Source organism: Microtus oregoni, unplaced genomic scaffold (assembly GCF_018167655.1).
Source record: "Microtus oregoni isolate MIOR12 unplaced genomic scaffold, Mior012 000014F_ref0000157, whole genome shotgun sequence".
Taxonomy (NCBI): Eukaryota; Metazoa; Chordata; class Mammalia; order Rodentia; family Cricetidae; genus Microtus; species Microtus oregoni.
The window spans coordinates 26,372,626-26,395,000 of NW_024543073.1; the positions used below are offsets into that span (position 1 = coordinate 26,372,626).

Sequence of the window (22,375 nt, forward strand, 5' to 3'; positions counted from 1 at the left end):
GCCCCATTATCTCGCGTCACAGCTCCTCCCACATCATCAGACATATGTCTAACGGAACAGATGGGTCTTGTGGTACTCATGAAGGGACATCAAATCTGGCAGCCATGGGGATTAAAACTCCAAGGTGCTTTTCATGCAAGAAAGGAAGGCTGAAGCCCCAGTAGGTGGTAGGAAGTTAAAAGAAGGGAAAACAAGAGTGACTCCAATTTTAACGAAAGTATTACTCACTGTTTACTAAGAAAGATTGATAAACTTCGTCATTTGAGAAAGAATGAAACCTTTTATTTTATTCACTTACTAACAACACTTGTCTTTGCTACTTGTGTTATATAAACACTAGGTATAAAAGCCACTCGAGACAGATACAAACTTGAAAACAATTACTGCAAGACACTCATCTGCACTGCATTTTAAAAATATAGAACAAGTTGTTAATCGTGATTCTATTTTAAAACAAACTGTCCTTTCCAAATATTCAGTACCCAATGTTTACTAATGCTTGCTAATGTTTACTAAAAATAATAGCATATATAATTTTAATCATAGAGAGCAACCAATTAAGTGAAGAAGCTAGACCAATAGATATACAAAGAACTGTCAATCATGATAAGTGGCTGGGGCTCAGCTGTTCAGGACTGGTCAAATGTATTACCTCCCGAGAAAAGCAGTCACCCCACTCACAGGACAACTCGATAAACACTCTGGTAAATATCACTGCATGAACAATTATGTGTGATGTCCCCTTTGCATGAAGTCTGGCTGTCCAGTCTTCAGCAAGCTTCTCTGACGCGTAACCTCATTACCAAACAAAACCTATTAGCTCACAGGAAGTGCTGCTCCACAGACAAATAAGATCACCAATTAAAACAACACAATTTTCCTTGGGAATCTTTACAAATGCTCATCTGATTCCAAAAATAATTCTCAAGGTCTAATTTTTACCCACTGGCTTTCTTCCAACTCATTGCTTTAAAGGAAAGAAGTTACTATTTTATTATTAGGAGTGATAATGAAAACATAACTAGTGTCACAAAATAAAGTTTATTGGGGTGAGAGCTTGCGAGTGGATGCACACACACACACACACACACACACACACACACACACACGTCATTTAATGTCCATGATCGTCAAATAAAAAATGGACCTGCTGAACACACTTTTAATAGTTTCAATCCTGCCATTCATCTTTTCAATGGATTCAAACACTGCTTATCAACAGAAAAAGAACCTCCATTTTTAGTTTTGCTGTTTTCACGGCTTTTTGAAATTCTGCAACGTTCGTGTATAAATATTCTCTTCAGCTTTGTTTTGCTTATTTCTATTGTTTTTCTATTTGGATAGTAGAGAATTACTTTGATAGACTCATATTATGGCTATTTTAAAGATAGTTTGTAGTAAAGTAAGGTCATTCTTTAAATTCTTGTATATACCAAAGTATATGGGTGTTAAAAATTACAATAGCTATTTCAGAGCTATGTCTTCAATAATAGATTTTTTTTTCTTTTAGGACTTTTTAATAAGTATTTTCTTTAAATGTGAGATTACTAATGGCAGTATACATTGAAAATCAGGATACTTCTTCATATTCAGAAATAATATTTTGGGACCCAATGGTCACTTGATCCGTGAAAAACCCTCCTTCACACTTGTGTAAACCAACAGTGTAGAGACTGAGAAGCCAATCACTTTTTAGCAGATATGAATTCTATGGCCAAGACATTCTTTTCAATCAGAAAAGAACCAAATTAAAGAAGACTTATTTATGGTTGTGAGCCTAGCCTTTAACGGCTGAGCCATCTACTGGGAGCTCACCAAGGCCAGCTGGACTGTGACAGAAAAAGCATGGGATAAAACTGGACTCTCTGAACATGGCAAACAATGAGGGCTCATGAGAAGCCAAGGACATTGGCATGGGGTTTTGATCCTCCGCAATGTGCTGGCTTTGTGGGAGCCTAGCCAGTTTGGATGTTCACCTTCCTAGATATGGACAGAGGGGGAGGAACTAGGACTTACCACAGGGCAGGGAACCCTGACTGCTCTTTGGACTGGAGAGGGAGGGGGAGAGGAGTGGGAGGAGGGGGAGAAGGATGGGAGGAGGGAGAGAAGGGTGGGTGGAGGGGGAGGGAAATGGGAGGCTGGGAGGAGGTGGAAACTTGTTTTTTTTTCTTCCTTTTCTCAATAAAAAAAAATAAATAAAAAAATAAAAAAATAAAAAACATAAATAAATAAAGAAGACTTATTTAATTTGGAAGTTTAAACTCCATTTCTTTCCTACACATTTCTACCAAATTAATATTAAACTGATCATCTGTGGGGTAAGATGCTGTCAGGCAAAGGTTAACATTAAAATTGCAGTCCTACCGTTCTTTTAATTTCACTAATTTGGTTGAAATATTGTGCAGATGACCATAAATTAGTGAATTTCAAATACAATAAAAAATGCTTTCTCTGTGTCAGCATTTTTATTGCTAATAATCATTTTTATTTTATTGTCATTTATTAACTTTGATAGATTTATTTCAACAATCAATTTGTATTTCCATAGTCACCAACAATAAGGAATATACTTATAAAAGGTGTATACTTATATAGTCTATTCACTGTCAGCAACTTCTCATACATTATTTTAAAATAAGTTTTTCAATCAATCTGAAATCCTTCCATTATTTTCCTTCATTTTCTTAAATCATACCAAAATGAATCATATTTTATAATTTACTAGATCATGATATGAGTACTTTCATTCCTGGTTGATTAAATATTTTCTGTTCATGCTGAATCAGTTGGACAACTGAGATAATACATGTTAGGGAGAATTACTTAGCTGTTGAAAGTTATTGATAAAGGTCTGCTCTACCTTGACTAAAGGTCAGAGAGTTGAGACCTATTCTTGCTCCTTTAAGGTTATCTGCCTGGAGGTTTGACCTAGGGTGTGGCTACTTGATGTTTTGATATTAAAAAGGTAATTACTTTGTTTGTTCTTTGTATTGTATCCAACTAGGACAAGCTCAATAGAGTCCGGAGTCTCAGTAGTTTACCCTAAGGCACTATCTGGTTCTAAGAAAGACTACAAACTGAGACTACAAAGACACCACCCAGGAAGAGATCCCCTCCCCCAAAGGAAATTCCTAACTTTCCAACAGTAGTAGATAGGACCATCTGCTAGCACACACCCAATGCTTTTTACCAGGATACCCCTAGACAAATGTCAGCCAATGAGGGGTCCTAAACCTTAGAAATCCCTCACCCCCACCTTTTCTACTATAAAAACCAAACTCTAACTGAGCTCAGGGGCTCTCTTATCATTCAATATATTGGATACATGGAGACCGAGTGTTCAGACTTGTGTAAGAATAAAGGCTCTTTGATTTTATACACAGGACTCTGTTTCTTAGTTGGTTTTGGGATGATGCTGTGATCTGGGCAATGTAATGATCTGTCCTGTCTCTTTAAGATACAAGCAACAGCCCCCAGCTTCCAGTCCCCTTTATCTGTCTCTTTCCCAGAGAGATAGCTGTTGCTGTGCCTGTGCCCCTCCTCTCTCTCTCTCTCTCTCTCTCTCTCTCTCTCTCTCTCTCTCCTCTTCTCCCCTTCTTCCCTTTCCCCTCTATAACCCACTAAATAAATATCCAGCCTCACTCTGCATGGTATGCCTGTCTGTCTCTTGCCTGCTGTGTGGCTCCTTGCCTGGGACCAGCTGCTTTCAGAGACATGCGGTATGGTCTTGTGTTGTGCCCATCCCCCTGCCTCTCCTTGAGGGATTGGCTTCCCTGTTGAGGTCTTTCACCCATCATGCCTGGGACTTGCTGCCCTTTACTGCAACCACTTGTGGAACTGTGCCATTGTGCTGTCCCTGCCTCCTGTCTGGCACTGGCTGCTCTTGGGACCCACAGCCCGCTGCCTGCCCTCACTTTGGGAGCCACTCTGGGACCTGAAACATTTTTACTTAAGTCATAACAGGCTTAACACTTTGCATCCTGGTAATGTAGTCTTGCCTTCCTCTTCTTTGTTGGCTTGGGGTATATAAGGGCTATCAGAAATAAACATGAGATGATTCTCAGTATTTATAGGCTGCCCTCCCAACTATATTTGTTGTCTTTTGTCTATTTATTTCTCAATCCTCACTCTTCCCCACAAGAGCAGATGAATATGTCAGGCCAGACTGGACAGATGGTGCCCAGCATGGGGCTTGGTATAAAAGAATAATGTGATAGAGACTTCAGATGACTCAGAGACACAAGGTGTAAAGTAAAAAGCTAGTGCTTGAATAAATAGTAAATGTGGAAATATGGTGACTATATCGCCAATAAAATTGTAAATAAAATTGTAGTTACGGGTCAGGGTAAAAGAAATCAACTGTCTGTAGAATTGCCTAGAGATATTTTAAAGGCCAGAGGGGCTCAGGTGCAGTGGTGGCAAATACAGAAATTTTTAGAGTTTGTAAATAGTCTAAACTTCCTACCTCCTCCCCAATACTGGTGGCACAGTTGTTGACATTTTCAAACTGCCCTGGGACTCTAGGAAGCGAGAGTGCAACCCCACCCATGCTCCTGATCAGTCTGAACTCTGGGTGCTGTGGTCTGGGAGCAGCCTCCACTAGTGATCAAGCAAGGGAGAGAACCAATGGAGTGCAAGGCCTGTGGACCAGTGAGGGCTGTGGGCTGAGGCCTCCTGGAATAGCTGCTTGCCACTGCAGCTGCTCTCTTGTCCACAGCCCAATGGAGCTGCTGAGAGCACAGCTTCCAGTCAGCCCTAGTCAGACAGAGACAATGGTGGGCTGCATCCTTAGGGAGCTGCTGCCCCACCCAGGCAAGCTTCTGTGAAAATGCTAATGCTGCCTGTCATCTAATGGGAGCTTTGCAGCCTAGATTAGATTATTTTAGATTTAAAGGATTGTGTATTTGGGACATATGCTGTATCCTAAAGAAATTAAGCCTCAAAAAATTGGAAATTGGAAAAGATAGCTTACAAACTTTGAATGACTTTCAGAAATTATTGGGAGATATTCAATGGCTCTGAAACTATTTAAAATTGCCTATGAGAGATTGGAGACTCTCAATGAGATTATTAAGGAGAATAGTGATCCCAGTTCCCCTAGACATCTTACAGATGCTGCTAAACAGGTACTGGTTCTGGTGGAATATGTCATATAGAGTCAACAGGTACATTACATTAATTATGATCAACTTAGGCAAGCATATATTTTGCCTACAAGATTCAATCCTGTGGCAGTATTATAATGGTCTGCTCTGTTCCTTTAGGAGACAAGCCACACCCACTCTTTTCCCATCCTCAAAGGCAAGCTGATCTTCAGCTAACAGCCTGCATCCATCCCTTCCTTTTCATCTCGCTCTCAAAAAGGCAGCTTCTGTCTCTTCCCACTTCTTCCTTTCCCCCTTCTGTCTCTCTCTGTGTATCCCTCTCTCTGCTCTTCTCCCTCTCCATTTTCCTTCCATAACCCACTAAATAATTATACAACCTCACTCTGCCTAGTGTGTCTATCCCTCTGTCTCTCACCCTCCACATGGCTCCCTGCCTGGGACTAGCCGCCTTTGGAGACCTGCAGCATGGTCTCTTAGTGTGCCCATTTGTCTCTCCTTACTGCCCTCTGTGGCCCACTGCAGCCACTTGGGGACTGAGTGCTCTTGGAACCTGCTGCCTGCCCCCACTAAGGGACCTGTGGCGTGGTCTCATGGGCTGCAGTTTACTTAATTCATTACAAGTGTTATGGCTGAATCTTCCTGTTTCTCCAGTTAAGGTCTTAAACCCTTATTTTGAAGCAGTAGCTTGTTTGGTACAAAAAAGACTGGATAGAATGTAGGTGATATTTTAGAAGAGAACTTAGTGTGATCAATATTCCTTATACCAGACAACAGGTTGGTTGGTTATTTCAAAATAATGATTCTTAGGCAATTGCATTTGCTTAACTTTTAGGCCAAAACTGATAATCATTTTCCAGCTGACCAGTTGTTGCAATTTGCACAAGTTCATTCCTTTATTTTTCCTAAAACTGTAATGAAAGATCCCTTAAAGGATGCCTTGTTATTTTTTTCAGATGGTTCTTTTAATGGAAGAGCAGCATATGCTATTGGTAATAAAGGATATGTAGAACAAACAGATGCAGCTTCAGCTCAAATACTTAAACTGTGAGCTGTTGCTATGGCTTTCCAACTTTTTCAAATAATACATTTAATTTATATACTGACATTCATTATTATATTTTAGAGCTGATCAAGTCATAGAGCCCTCCCCCCTCTCCTGCATTGGAACTAATGATAGTCAAGTTAGTATACTGTTTCATACAATTCAAAACACCATTCATCAAAAAAGTCATGCTTTGTGGGTCATATTAGAGCACATTCAAATATTTCTGGTCTATTGACTGAAGGTAATGCTTTAGCTAATAAATGTACTTGGTTGATTACTTTATCTCAAGTTGAGCTTGCTCAGCAATTACATTCTTTACCTCATCAAAACAGTACAAGAGAAAATGCTTGTCAGATTGTTAAGCAATGTGACATATTCCGACAATATTAACCTGTATCCCATCTTGTAGTAAATCCTTGAGGTCTGCTTCCTATTCATTTATGGTAAATGAATGTTACTCATGTTACAGAATTTGGCAAATTAAGGTACGTGCATGTGGTGATCAATGCATATTCAGGTTTCCTAATGGCCATTGCACAAACTGAAGAAGCCACTAAGTATGTGACAACTAACTTAAAATGCTTTTCATATATGCAAATTCTTAAAATTGTAAACATGGATAATGGATACGAATATATTAGTAAAGCATTTCAGCAATTTGGTTCCCAGTGGGATATTGAACATGAAACAGACATTCCTTATAATCTTCAGGGGACAGGGAATTGTAGAGCATGCCCATGGCTCATTTAAAACACAACTTCAAAAAATAAATAAAAGGGAGTTTTACCGCTAGTCATCACATAATGTGTTAAATCATGCCCTTTTTATTCTAAATTTCTTTTCTGTGAGCCAGTCTATCACAGATAGATTTTGACATGATGACATCAGAGCCACCTTCACTAAAGCAAAATAGAAAGGCCCTTGTTCTGAATTATGGAAAGGATCTGACCCTGTCTTAATATGGGGTTGACAGCATGTTTGTGTTTTTTTTCACAGAAGGAGAATGAAGCTCAGTGGTTGCCTGAATGTTTGGCCTGATGTATGGGAACAAAGGAATGCCAGGCCCAATGACATTATTTATGCTGAGACCCCCCCCCCCCCACTTCAGGAGAGTTGCAGTGAGATTGCTGACCCTGTGTTCTTGACCGTCTGATGTCAACGTTTTTCAGTCTGAGAAGAGAAGGAGATCATGGTAATGGTTTGTGATTCCCAACTTCCTGATAGAACTGCTGTACAGAATTCCAGATCTCTGTTAGTCCTATTTACTTTGGAGCTGGGCCAGGAAATTGACAAAATATTTGACTGTGTATCTACAAAATACCTTGAGACACAAAAGTTAACTTCATCAGTATGATGTTCAATCTACTGTTGAAATGGAGAACCTAACAATTGGGACTTTCCCTTGAGGGAAAGGGACAAGTCCCTTGAGGGAAAGGGACTTGTTGAAGCAATTGGGCATGTTTATGGAGGCAATGAATGACTAAAGCCCCATTCAGCATATGAAGATGAATGGCATAAAAATATTGCTTCTTCCCAGGGACTGGAACAGTTTAAACACATCTTTGAAAGTTTGTAGCAGCAATACAACTGGACTATAGAGAGGAAAATGGCCCATAGTTCATTTATCACAGAAACTTTTACTTGATTTTTAATTAGAACGAAGTTATGAGAATTGTAATTTGACCAACTGTGTATTTATTGCTAATTTTCATACTAGAATTATGGTATTGACCTGATAATACTTTTAACTACTTAAGTTCATAATAAAGACGTTTCTGGTTTAGAAAAGGTTAGAGCTTATCTGAGAAAAAATTGACATAATGCTAATGAGTGTTTAGATTTGATGTTTAATAAGACAAATGCTAAAGACATCACAGACAAATTTAAAAAGGCCTCCCATCTTGGTCATTCTTAACTCCTTTATTAGAAGGTATTGTGGCCATAGGAGCATGTATATCACAAAACATGATTAGCTTAACTATGATTTTCTAGTAACTTTTAAACTCTCTGGAAGGAAAGTTGGCTCACAGGTGCATGGAATTGAGTTATGCATTCTCCCTTAACCCTTTATGGGAAGAGGCTGGTAGTCAAAGGTTAGGTAAGATCTTTTTTCCATCCAGGCAATTTAAGACAGAACATGCATGATAAAATGTATGTATCGATTACGGGTAAGTCTGGAAGGTTAAAGAAGACAATGTAAGACAGGCACAGTTGTCTGTCCTTTGTCAGAAGTGCAGGTTTTATTAAATATATTAAAAAGGGGGAATCTGTAGGAGCTCACAGAAGTGGGTCTGTTCCACCTTGACTGAAGATCAGAGAGTTCACACCTATTTTTGCTCCTTCAAGGCTATATGACAGCAGGTTTGACCTAATGTGTGGCTGTTAACAGAATGTTTGAACCTAGGGTGTGGTTACTTAATGTTTTGGGTATTAAGAATGTAATTGCTTTGTTTGCTTTTCATATTGGTAAAGAATTCTTTTGCCTTCCCCCTGCTTTTTGGCTTGGAGTATATAAGGGTTATTAGAAATAAACGCGAAGTGAATCTCAGTATTTACTGGATGCTCTCCAACTTTATCTGCTGTCTCTTTTCTGTTTATTTCTCAATCCTCATTCTTCTTCCAAAGTGCAGATGAACACTTTACGCCAGCCTCAAATTTTTTTTTTTCTGTTACTGTGATAAAACATTTTGACTAAACACAACTTGGAGAAGAAAGGATTTATTTGGCATAAACTTTCATTTCACAGTCTATCATGAGGAAAGTCAGGGCAGGAACTTGGAGGCAGGAACTGAAGCAGAAGTTATGGAGGGATGCTTCTCAGCCTGTTGTTTTTTTTTCTTTCTTTCTTTTTTAATATATACAACTTGTGACCACATGTCCTGGGGAGGCACTACATACAATGACCTTTTCCCTCCTACAGGAATCATTCATCAAGAAAATGCCTCACAGTCTTTCCTAAAGTCCAATTGATGCATATATTTTCTTATCTGAGGTTTTACCTTACTAGAAGACCATGTTGCGTCATGTTGACAAATGACCAACCAGCACACAATTCTTCATGTTTTATTATAATTGGTGGTGCCTAAAGATCATATCTTGATGTTTTACAAACTACAGGAAGGGAAACAAGGGATTATTAGACACTAATTAATTTCTCTTTTTTTTAGCTGAAAATCCTTCATTCCTTTTGACTATCTCACTAAAAACTAATCACACAGTCTCATAGAGTGATTTCTAAAATACAAAAACAAAATGTGATTGAAATTCATTTTTATTACTTCTAATTTTAATTTTAAGAATTATTTTAGATTTAGAAATCATAGTATAATTACATAATTTCCCTTTTCCCTTTCTGTTATTTGCACGTATGTTTTTAGGGCTGATCAGTTGTTTTTGGATAACCAATTGGGTTCTCTTACTTGGGGAAGACAATGCTTTCATTCTCAGAATTACTTAGTTGCCTATAGCTCTTTGAGTGGGTTTGAAGACTCATGATCTTTTTCTGTCCACTTTGGCTTATCTATTGATCTTGTCCTTGTCCAACTCATGTTCAGGTAGTCACATTTGTAAGGCTGTATGGGTGTACATTCTGACATTACTAGGAGACAGAATATCACATCAAACTTCCTGATCCTCTTGTTCTTACAATCTTTCTTCTCCCTCTACCTAAATGATCCCTATTTCTTTGATGCATGAGTTGTTTAATGAGGCAGCTTAGACACAGAAAGAGCAGAATTGCATGTTCTTTTTTGCCTGAGGCATCTAGCTTCAAATATGCTGATGTGAGTAGGTATTGTGGAATAACTTCAGGAACCAGGAACATAAAGGACCCATTACTGGGGTGGAGGTTGGTGATAATACAGAGAGGAATAGCAGAGGATACGTGATCTGAAATGAGGAAATGGGAAACATGGGGAGGCTCTAGTTATAGAGGAGGAAAACAAATACAGAAAATAAAAGAGGAAAGTAAATAATAGTAAGGAAATCAGGGAAAGTCTTAAGGATTCTTACTGTTAATGAATTACCTACAAAATGAGCTATAATATACATAAGTATGTTTATAAATATGCATAATATAATTTAAATCAATTTTTCTTATCTGGGCTGACAATGCTTCCTCCAAAAAAACAGAGACTACTTATCCAAAGCCAATACCAAGAAAGAAGATGTCTTTGAGTTGTTGGTCAGAGAAATTCAAGAGACAACCCCAGTGTCGGAAGTTCTTATTGCTTAAGACTTTATGCACTTCAGACCCGATATCCAGAGGCCCCTGAGTTGCAGCTGTCCTGAATAACTCTTTCCTGCAGAGTAATTTTCAGTATCAAAGGCCACTGAAACTTCCAAAGGAGGCAAACAACCAAGAGCCCTACCCAGTTTGATACCTATGAGTACCAACGGTGGCTAGCATGGCATGGTAATTGCAAGGGTGCCATGATAGTACACATGCCGTGGCAGTAACCAAAGCTCTCCATTTGGATTGGATTTAAGACCCACTTAAAATGAAGGAAATCATGCCTGATTCTGGATACATAGTCAACTAACCAGGGCTAGTGAAGTCATGGATATTGGAGGAGAACCTGTGACCACCACGTCACTAAACCAGCAGAATCTCTAACTACATTCTAAATATGTTTCCTAACACACAAAGTTAAGTGTGATCCTCACCCCCATTGAGGGAATTTCTCTGTAAAAAATGGATATCATTATAGAAAACTACAACTAATCAAGTGTGCAGTTGAAGAACCCAGTGCCAATTGTTTTTTTCTCTTTTATAGTGTAAAATTTTTGATAATCCAACTGTGTGAGGAATATCCATAAATCAGGTATTATTACTATGTGCGCTTTCATTTATGGCAACAATGGGAAGTTTAAAATATACTTTCATTTTGGCAGGGTTCTAGAGCCATCATGATGGGGCTTTTGGTACAAAGTTTGATTATTTTATCAAGTTTGGAAGAATGTGCCACAGCATGGTCGAAGACTATTCTTTAAGAAGTCTGAGAAATTCCTCTATTAAGGTTTTGTCTGTGAACCTAAGGACACTTCTGCAATGCTGAGGTACATCCTTCTTAAGGATTTATGATTAACAATAATTCAAGAAACCTTATCAATCATGATCTTCACACATGAAACTGTAACATAGCTTATCATTATGAGAGTTCCAGACACTGCTATATCACAGAAGACACAGACAAGAGGATTAGAATACTAATAAGCATTACATGGAAGTTATGTTTAAAACATAGGAATTCTTAAAGAAATACACAAAAATTCTCTCTAATAAATCATAATTAAATGGAAGAGTATTTGGCAGGATTAATTTACAGTACATTTCATTTACAAATATTATTAGATTAGGATCTAACAAAACATTAAGCTTGAATAAACCTCGTCTATGTATTGCTGATATGTAAAAGTAACTTTTTAAAAAAATTAAGAAAATAATTAGTAATGAAGAAAGATAATTCAAATGAGAGAATGGCTTTCCTTATGAAGAGCTATCACTCATGATTTATTATTTATATTTTAAAACACAACTAAATTAATGATTTCAGAAACCTTGTTTAAGGATAAAAATTGGCCTCTATGCCAACAGCTCAAAATCACTGTATACACTGTTTTGTATAAAATATTAATCATGGTTTCAACATTACACTACACAGCAACCATGCTAACGGTGTGTAGATAGGTTGCATCCTCCCAAGTAGAAGATATGGAAAAATTGTCATATTCTGGAAGTTTTTCTTGTACAATGTCAGGAAAATATATAAATAAAAGAAGTTGTCAGTTTATTTTTCCATGGAGAGTTTGGATATGTTTTGACACGACAAAAATTAGATATCCACTTGAAGAACTAGTCTCAGAATTGACAGAAAATATGTCATCAAGAGAATAAATCGATGCCAGTGTGCGAGAGCCTTTACGGAGACAGACAGGTTAAACAAAGTGATGGATGGAAGCTGGCTATGAAAATCACATCTCTATTTTTATAAGTGTATTTGTTTCATTTTTATCTTTCTAGAGAAATTTGCCTTTAGCCATTTCTTTATGTGTATATTTCTAGAATACATCCATCTGCTTAATTTGCTATTTGCGTGTACAATATTTTGTATTGCTCTGCATTACATTATATATCATGAATAAGCTTATTTATAATCAGATATATTCTTGGAGTAACTTGGATCTTATAATTTTAAAATAATTTATAGCCAAATGTCAAAATTTATGTATCTTTATTATTGTTAATGCTAAGAAAGGCAATGAACATTGTCCATGGTTTATGCACACTAGGAACTTGATGTGTTTTAAAAACTTGATCTTTGATAAAAAATTATATTTACAGATGTATGCATATATTTAAAATCTTATAATTGTGAGGGTTGCAGTTGTTACTCAATAGTAAAATATGTCTGAATTAATTTGATACCTAATACAAAATATTATTTGAAACTATTATAATTGTCTGTTTATACTAAAAATCAAATATATACTCTACAGACAAAAATGCATTGCTTGAATTTCATTTCACTTGAAATATCTTTCCCATGCAACATGCCATTATGAAGTATCACCTACATGTCAGTATTAATTATTATATTTACTTAGGGCCTGGAGTACAAGCTGAGAAAATAAACAGACTGCATTCCAATATAGCAGACATTCTGAAGCTAACAACCTTGCACTGGATTATAATTTCAAATTTGCTTTACATTACTACAGCAAAGGGATTACTGAAAACATGGTAAAAATCAGAAGTCCTATTTTCTATAGTTTCACTTCCTCGAGTTGCAGGTACTGACTGATAAGTAACCCAATTCAAAAGCATTAAGAAGAAATTCAGGAAATAAATATTTCGCAGCTCATAAATAGCAATTCTTTCTGAGTCTTGCTATGGGACATTGAGCTGTCCTGTTTTGTTCAATCCACACATGAATTATCTCTTTGTTCAATGGATCTCCACTCCGTGTGCTACCTGCCCATCAGTCACTAATAGATGTGTTGTTTATATAACCTATCATTATGCTGAAATGATTTTTTCAAGTAAGTTTTATTTTACTTCTAAATTGCACACAAACATAAAGTCATAATGAAAAGGAGGCACTAAAGCACAAAACAAAGATGGATTAGAGTTAGCTCTTTCACTAATTGACAATCCTGCAAAACATATTGGAAAACAATTATACATGATTCAGTATGATCTATGACTTTGGGCCTCTGTGGCGGTCTTAGAAGGGATCATCGTCTATGACAATGTGAAACTAGTAAACATGGAAGAGATCCTAGGTCAGATACAGGAAGGGCATAGCTCATGGCCAAGCCTTTGCACGGACAGGAACATCCAACGTCACCCCGATGGATCTCGTGTCAGAGGCTGAGGTTTTGTGTTCTCCCTTTCTCTCCTAAGAGTAAATTTATAACAAAGAGTGAGAGACAGATGGAGGTAAGTGTGAGGAAATTAAAACGAATGAATGAGGACAACTCAGGGCAAGATTTTTGGGCTGTATTAGGGATTTATATTTCATTCTCGGGCCTAGCAAAAACAACTGATCAGTTTCCAGCAAGAGTGTGAAATAAAACTGCATTTGCATTTTAGCATCCATCCATGAACATGCCTCCCACCCACACTCACAAGTTACGATTAGAAAAACAGATTTTTTTTGAAGTAAAGAAATTGAAACTGGAAAGGTGGTTAAGAAGCTTCAGGATGCACCCAAGAAATAGGGGTGGCAATTCAGATCTGGAATTTATGGGATTGTAAGAATGGTAATGATTTCAAGATAGCTCGGTCTCCATTTTAGTAGCTGAAATCACTGACATTTGGTAAATCAATTAATCTGAGCCTATGGAGTTGGTAAGAGAGATATCACTGAGAGGATAACCAGTAGATGAAGGGCCGGTGCTGGGAGAGAGCACTTAGCAGCATCCAGCGAAGGAAAACATGTTTGGTGTCATGTTCGTCAATTGAAACGATGAATTCTAAGAAACAAGTGCCTTCTTCAGCGCCTGAAGAGGACTGGGACTTGAGTATGTGTGATGCTTCAGGGTCGTATGACACATAATCACTTGTTACTAAAATGATTTAATGTACTGAGAAGTGTTACCAGCTAGCTAAGAAAAGCAGGTTGGATGACAAAGTAATATACAGTAAACACACCCACACAGGAAAATTTAAGGTGACTATAGGAAAAAAATGGTATATTCCCAGTTGTGGGAATATAATATCGTAAAACCTAGTGACTAAACTGAAAAGGAGCATTGGAAGTTTCAGGTGACCTTGGCAATGACAGATGTGGTTGCTGAAAGTTAGCTTTTGTTGTTTTAAGTACTTTCATGGTTTAGAGACATACCACGGCTTCTCCCAGGTTTTGAAACTCATTAATAAAATGTAACATCAAAGTGGATCCCTTGCATATGAAAGAAACTAATCTCATTATGAAGTTGAGCCATCGTGTTTTTTGTTGTCACAGAAGACAGCAGAAAGACTATTTATGCACAAAGGTATACCATAATAAAGGTTTTTCAAGAGGACTATTTTAAAATGAATCAAATATAATGTTACATTAATTGCAAGTATCAACAGACTCTGTAGAATCCACATTTCTTTAATGAAGGAATTAATTCTATGGGGGAGAGTGTACTCAAATTATCCTAATGCTTTGCAACCAGAGGAAAAGGAATACTCTGTCTGAGTCATCACATTACAAGACTCTTCTGTAGGTCAGTGGCATGAATTCAGTGTTCTTTGATCCTGATGTTAATTGTCAATATTAAATAAAATACAAAACATCAGAACATTTAAAACTTAGCAAGCAGATTGTCTCAAATTTGATCAGGTGATCTACAGATTTGATCAGGTATGTACAGTGTGATCTGGTACAATTTACCCAGCCAACTTGTCCACAGCCTGCATCTGTATATCAGTGCTGAGTAAATAAAGACCAGAGATATGATTTCATAAGTTGTTTCTATTTTTCCACTTTGGAAAAGTCAAATATGAAAGCCAATTTAAAGCAATATAAAATGATTCTGGCATTCAGCTAGCCACTAGGAAATATTTTACATTACAAGAGTGGTAGGCAGTAAAATAATCTCAGGCCATTACCTGTAACCACTGTGACTGGTCGTTGTGGCCGGAGGTCCAGGCATTTACTTTGCCTTGTTTGTCCAGCCGGGCTTTCCTTGGTTCCCAAGTGAACATGTCCATGTTGAGTGTTCTGAAGACGCTGGAGGCCGTGATCTGGTAGTCTTGTATATGCCCTGATTTCATCCCCAAAGGTTCTGAACAGCCTGGTAAAAGAGAAGAACTCTATGAGAAAACAATTGATCATTCTGGAACTTTTCCTTGTTCATTTCAGAGTGGCAAGAGAAGACTGAAAATAATGCTATTCGTTCTCCCAAAGAGAGGACGTCTAAATTCAAAAGATGAGCTCTAATCAGAACTAAATCTGGAATAAAATAGAACAACAAGATAGCCCATTCAAGCTATTTTGTCTGAATGTATTTTGGAAAAATTGAAAACAATTCAGAATAATTTTCTGTGATAGATGATTTTGCAAAATGAAAACATTGCTGAAATGCTCTCTGCTGTCTCATTACCGAGAGCCTCGTGACTGTTCCCTAGTTCTCAACAATTTCATTGTGTCTTGGAGAACCGGCATTTTCTCATAAAGTATATTTGGTTTTCTCTTATTTGTTTTCATAATATCGTCGATGGAATTTTCCCAGTACAGAGTCATTTTCCTAAATTGCTTCATAGTCATATTCTTAACTGGACAGCATTTTGTTGTCTAAGAAATATGCACTAATCTTACATTTCAGAAGTCATGTAGCCAGGTTGGCTTTGTGCTCTATCAATCCTTACTCAGCCTTTAAGTGCTGGAAAGACACGAAAGTGCTGAAACACTTAATGCTAATTGTAACATTGACTAATTTGGCATAAATATGTCTTCTTCTAGAAGGGATGAAGATAATATTTACTTTTTATATACCATGTGCCAGGAATTGTATAGTTGTGGAATTTAGAATATTAAAATAGAAGAATATTAAAAACTCCAAAACCATTACTATTATTTCCATAAACTCTTATATTTATGCTAAATATCATTTAACACTTATATTTTGGAAGATTATCAAATTTGCTACATGTATTTCCACTTTTGATCTGTAATGAAATTTTGCTTTAAAATGGTCTTAAAAATGTAGTATCAATGTGTGGGTGTGCTAAAACAACTAATGAAATTTGTAGAGGAGACAAGAGTATGTTATTGTATTGTCCAGTGACTAAGATTTCCTTATAAAAGTTGTTACAGTTTGCCCAAGGATCTGGCAACATGAAGTAGATTGTTAAAGAGCAAGAGCGAGAGCAAGCGAGAGAGAGAGAGAAAGAGGGAGAGAGAGAACTTCTATTTCCTTCTTCCCATACTCTGCTGACCTTACTAACCTCCCCCTTCCCTTCATTGAATGCATGGTCTTAAACCTATAACTTATAAGTTCAGTGTTCAAATCTCCAAAATGAAAGCACCAATAGAAGCTACCTTGGGCAGGTATCTTAGGAAAAAGTAGTCGATTAAATACCAAATATTTAAAAGTAATGCTGATACAATCACTATTCATTAAAAATGAGCTCCTTTAAAATTTCCATAAAACTCATTCCAACAGAAAGCAGTGTTAAGTTTCCAAGTATCCACCTATCAGCTCTTACCTAATAGTTTCCTACAACTGTACAGTTGCTCATGTAGACTATTTTATGTGTAGGCTCGAAGACAAAAAGCATAGTGTACTCCACTGACAGTAATTGACTATAATCACTGTATGCACTAGTCAATTTGAATCATATCTTCCCTCCTGCAACTTCTCTGTGTAGTCTGTACTTCCATCTTCAACTGCATAGAAACATTGACATGGAAGACTGTGTTCTTAGCCAGAATCTTATTGACAAAACCTACATCCAAACCCAATGGTAAAGAGACTATAAAGCCAAAATGTGAATTCTGAGGGGGAAAATGCAATGTCCTGACAAAGATCTCAAATTCTAGGAAGTTCTAATAGCCATAGTGGTGTGGTATTTGTCTTCGGGCAATTCCGAAGTCATGTGCACTCTCTTCTTGACTCTGAATTCTTAAATTGGAGCCTGCCTTCACCTACTGCTGGAGACCGATCTTTTTAAAAAATGTGTTTAGTTTGCAGAAGACAAGAAATAGAAAAACAGAGTCACTTTTTATTGCTTTTTTAAATAAAATATCTGAAAAAATGAATAGAAATGCCTCTGATAGTTTCTTTTTAATCACCAAATTCATTTTATGTTCATTCTAATGTCCATTATATAGCAAGGAGAAATGCTAAATAATTATTAATTAGAAGAATGGGTGAATGAGTTTTAGTTTTCTTTTCATGGTCATGAATTTATTTCCTCCCAAATGTCCTAAGTCATCTTTCATACAATTTAAAAGATGTTCTTTTCTAGTGTCCAAGGAGAGATGAGCTGCTTCTAGGTGATGCTAAACATTTATGACTGTTGAAAGCAATAAGGGAGACTTGTGCTTGTCAGTATTACACACAACTGAATGGAATGTTATGATATAAATATTTGTCAATATTTATTTACAAGAATCAAAGCTAAGTTATTTAGCAATGGTCTTTATATCTCACAAATCTCCTGTTCCATTCATTTGATTTTGTGAATAAAAATTATTTACCTCTTCTACCAGTATAAATAGAACCTAAAAAAATAAAATATTAACATAAGCATTGATTATTTCTATAGTGAAACACTCCAGTCTTTAAAACCAATCAGCAATAGATACTGTTATCTGCACCAAATTTTAAAATCAATTTGTGGGGTTGGGCTTCAGAGCACTACTTCCTAATCAAAAAACAAAGTCTGTAAAGAGTCAGGAATAACCTCTTGTCAAGCTTGAAAGCAAAATATTTTTACACCTTAAGGGTGTAACTGTGTCATGTATGAGAGGCTGATCCTCATGAATCAAAGGATTGAAGCATTGGCGAAGGTGATATTAAGCAACAAAAAAACCAGAGGGCTTACTGCAAACCTCATCATACTGTGGTTTTCTTGTGATTGCTTTATGATGAATGGCTTAGAGATGACACTGGCCTCTGGTGATAAAGTGATGTGCAATACAAACACCCTGCAGCAATAATTCTGCTCACATTTACTAACAGTCAATAATCTGATACAAATAATTTTAAAAGAAATCTCTCTGTTAAGATAATTAATATCAGTGAAAATATTTTTCCATAAACAACACTGATGTAGCTAATGCTCATGTGATCCTTAAAGTAGATTCACTCATATGGCAAATTGACTAATTTCTTTCAATGCAATGGGCTTGTTAAGAATGCTCTTTTTAATACTGTTTTTTATTTGCTTACAATAGCTCCTCAGTTTTCTCCTCGAGGAAAAGATGCTAATAAAGGGTAGGTAGGAAAGAATGTGGGTTCACGGTGCTGAGGCGTTATGGGACGGTGGGAGAGAGAGAAATAAGCATGAATTAAATATATTTGTGAAAATTTCAAAGAACTAACTTAATTTTTTATAACGGCAGTTTTCTTTCAAATTTGGAAAAAGGCTTTTCCTGTTTTGGGGATTATGCTAAAACACGACACAAGTAAACTTTCCAATTTATTCACAGTTGTTTGAACAAAAGAAATATTTTGAGACGATGGCAAAGATAGGCAAGTTTATCTGCATGAAATGCAATAACTGCCCTCTAAATCACAGTTGAGTGGAATAAGCAGAAAGGATTTTCTATTTAGTTCAGAATATAGCTACAAAAATAAAATGGGATGCCGACATAAAGTTTCTGTGTTTGTATCCTGTTGTGATGCTCCTGCAGGAGAATTATTTAATTCTGTGTTCTTTGATGGAGTACCCTTGAGCTAGATAACCATGACTTATGTAATAAGCAGGTTGCTAGCTGAGAATGCTCCAAGAATGAATTTATAGTGGTACTCTTGGTGTTGAAGTATTCCTCCCTAGGGAGGGATGACAAATTTACATGTTCCATAAAATCTAAAAAGAAAGCACCAAATTTAAAGACAAAATGTGATTTTTTTTGGCCTTTCAGCCTAAATTTACACAATTTATGAGGTCAAGCAGACTGTATTTTTAAATTGAACTTTCATTACCAAACACAAATCATATTTGCAACCAAAATCAATGGGGCACATCTTTTGGCAACAGCTTCTCATGAGAATTCCCTGCATTCTATTTGATTACACGGAGATGTACTTGACTCTATATGATTTCTGCAGGGTCCTTGACAACTTTATTTGACATATAAACGGCATGCATTTTTTCATTGAACCATGCCCTACATATTTTGTAGAAGACATAAAATGGCGTGTGTGCTGAAAACCTAGAGAATAGTAGGTAATACATACAGAGCTGTTTTCTGTACTCATCAAAGCCACTTCCATAATAGGAAACAGGAGACTTACCTGAAAGTTCACAGCCAAGAAGCTCCATTCTTAGAGTACAGTGCCTTCGACAAATTTGGGGATAGAGTCGGACATACTGAGCTTTGATTGGGGGCGTGAAAGAGTTAGCATAAGGTGTGTTGTTGTCAACATTTCCACGAAACACCTGTGGAAAGACATATAAGATTTTAAAAGCTGGGCCTGGTGGCTCACACCTGTAATAACTTTATTAAGGTGGCTGAGATAGGAGGATCACCATTATCCTCATAGGTCACCATGAGTTCAAAGTCAGCATAGGCTATAGAGTGAAACTGTTTCCCTTTTGTGTATACACTATGTGTATATGTGTATGTACATACAAATACATTTGCAATGTATTCTTTAATTATTTTCATATATGTGAAAATATTCACATATTTGATGCAATTCTTAGAAGATTATAATAAAGTATTATTGAGAATTTAAGAAACACCTTGCCTTTAACAGTCAACAAAAAGCCACTTATAAAATCTGAATTAAAACTGTTAACCATTGTGGACTGTGACATAATCATACTTCCCTCATAAATTCTTTAATTATTAAAATGATTTATTTATTTAGTTTAATGTGTATGAGTGGTTTGCATGCATGCATGTATGTACACAAGGTGCAAGGTTAGACAAAGATCTCAGATCAGATGAAATTATAGTAAACTAGACTGGTGTAAGCCACAGTGTAAGTGCTGGAAACCTAACCCAGGGTCTTCCACAAGAGTCATAAGTGGTCTTATCTACTGAGCTATGTCTTCAGCCCCCACCTTCACCACTTTAATGGCCAGGACTTCAGGGACAGAGAAAGTCATTCTCTCTCTCTCTCTCTCTCTCTCTCTCCATATATATATATATATATATATATATATATATATATATATATACACAATCTATCATCTATATTATTTATATACCTTTTCTGTTGTCTATCTATCATCTCCTCATAAAAATTAGCACCCTAAATCCTTCAAGTTAATCTAAGTCTGTCCACTTGCAAATAAATAGACTTTTTTGGTAAGCATCTTTCCTTCTGTTCTTCTTAGTCAGACTTTCAAATGTTATTACAAAATAAATGAATTTAAAATCCAGAACAGCAAAGGAAAAGAAGATATTAGATGCCATACTCATTTCTTCACAACATTTTCTTCTGCTCAGTAACAAATACATTTCCAGTGCAAAATATGTACAGATATACATCCTTTCTATAATTCAAAGTTCTTGTTTTTAAAATAGTCAAGTCAATTATTTCATTGAGGAGAAGGCTGTCTGTAAAAGCAAGGAGACTAAATTGGAAAGTTGATTGTCCTTTAAGCAGCTTGCCTGTTATGCACGTCACTCTGGTAACTTTTTGACAAGTATTTGATGGAGCACCAATTAAAATCTGAGAAAAATCTTAAACGACAGCTGTTAGAAATTTCTAATTTAGGGAAGTCCTGCTCCCTCTAACCAATTAAATCCAAAAAGCTGCAGAAATGTATTTTTACATAAGCCTCTAACAGAAGGCTCAGGTGTCACATGATAACATGTGACCGTCATAGAACTGAGTTAAATTCCGTATGATGGGTTAGTCTTACCATGTCTTCATTGGAGCCTTTCACTTTGTACATTGCCCAGGTCTTCCCATCGTTGCTGTAGGCAATTTTGTAGGATTTTATGTATTCTGGGCTTCCAATCCTTTTTGCTCCTTGGGTAATAACGCCAGTAACTCTCATTTTTCTTTGCAAATTTATCTAAGGAGACAAAGTAGTCAATGAAAATCTCTTTCACTGCTGTCAGGGTTGCAATATTGTCAATCAATACTGATGTTGGGAATGGAATATTTTACTTATTTTTCTATTCAAGTAATATGAAGTGCTTATCAATAGTTGGTATTTTTCATGCAAATATATCAAGTAGTGATATATTTAAATTCAAAATATCATCTAATGATGGGATATAAAACAATCTATTACATGTTCAATGTCCCCCTCAAATAGAAGACTTGAAACTCTTTGGTTCATTTTGCTGTATAGGTATATATGTATAGGTATGCCTTCATAAATTCAATGATGGGAACACTCTTCTCATTAACGTAATTCTGTGTTATCACTGTAAACCTCTAGTGCTGATTTGATTGTTAGTGTGTCTCTCTGATTGAGGACTCCAGAGTTTCCCTTAACAATGAAGCATAGAGAGTCCAGAGCACGATACGTGTTAGAGGGAGAAAAGCTAAAAAGCAGAAGTGATGCCAGAACCAATCATAAGCATCTTTTATTTCTGACTCTTTCCCCTTTGATCTCTGCTGTGTTGTGTAAAATGTCAAGGGATGGGGAACTTTAGATGTTTAACCAATAGTTGCTTTTCTCTTCCTTTTATCACATTGCAACTTTCCAAATGATATAACTTTCCATTGTAAATCAGTTTGCAGCAGAAATCATAGACAGCTACATTATAAAAATATTATTCTGTTATTCAAAGGGAAAGCATGTTTTGACTTTTATTGTACACCAATTAATTAATTTGTATGATGGGAACATGTTTTATTCATATAGAATAAACACCAAACTACTTCATTTGCACTCAATGTCTTCATTATATTCGTACATGTATACTTAACAGGAAATTGCTGTAAAGCACTAACCTCTCTACCAGTACAAATTGAGTGATTTAAATGTTTTTTTACATTTATATTAATTACTAATTAGTTACTAATTTAGCAACATTTTTTCCAGAAAAGAAGTCATCAAAGTCTCAGATGTTTATAAACAGGCTTTTTCATG

The 22,375-nt window shown here is 36.4% G+C and overlaps 1 protein-coding gene across 3 annotated transcripts in view; it reads right to left on the reverse strand.

Annotated features, from left to right (window-relative positions):
- Nucleotides 1–22,375, reverse strand: part of Edil3 (EGF like repeats and discoidin domains 3) — a 434,158-nt gene that overhangs the window by 101,889 nt on the left and 309,894 nt on the right. For all 3 annotated transcript variants that reach the window (XM_041663625.1, XM_041663624.1, XM_041663623.1), the window contains 3 exons: nt 21,191–21,346; nt 19,609–19,753; nt 15,254–15,438 (listed from right to left, as the gene is read on the reverse strand). In XM_041663625.1, the coding sequence (XP_041519559.1) occupies nt 15,254–15,438; nt 19,609–19,753; nt 21,191–21,346 (486 nt within the window). The remainder of the gene's footprint in view (nt 1–15,253; nt 15,439–19,608; nt 19,754–21,190; nt 21,347–22,375) is intronic.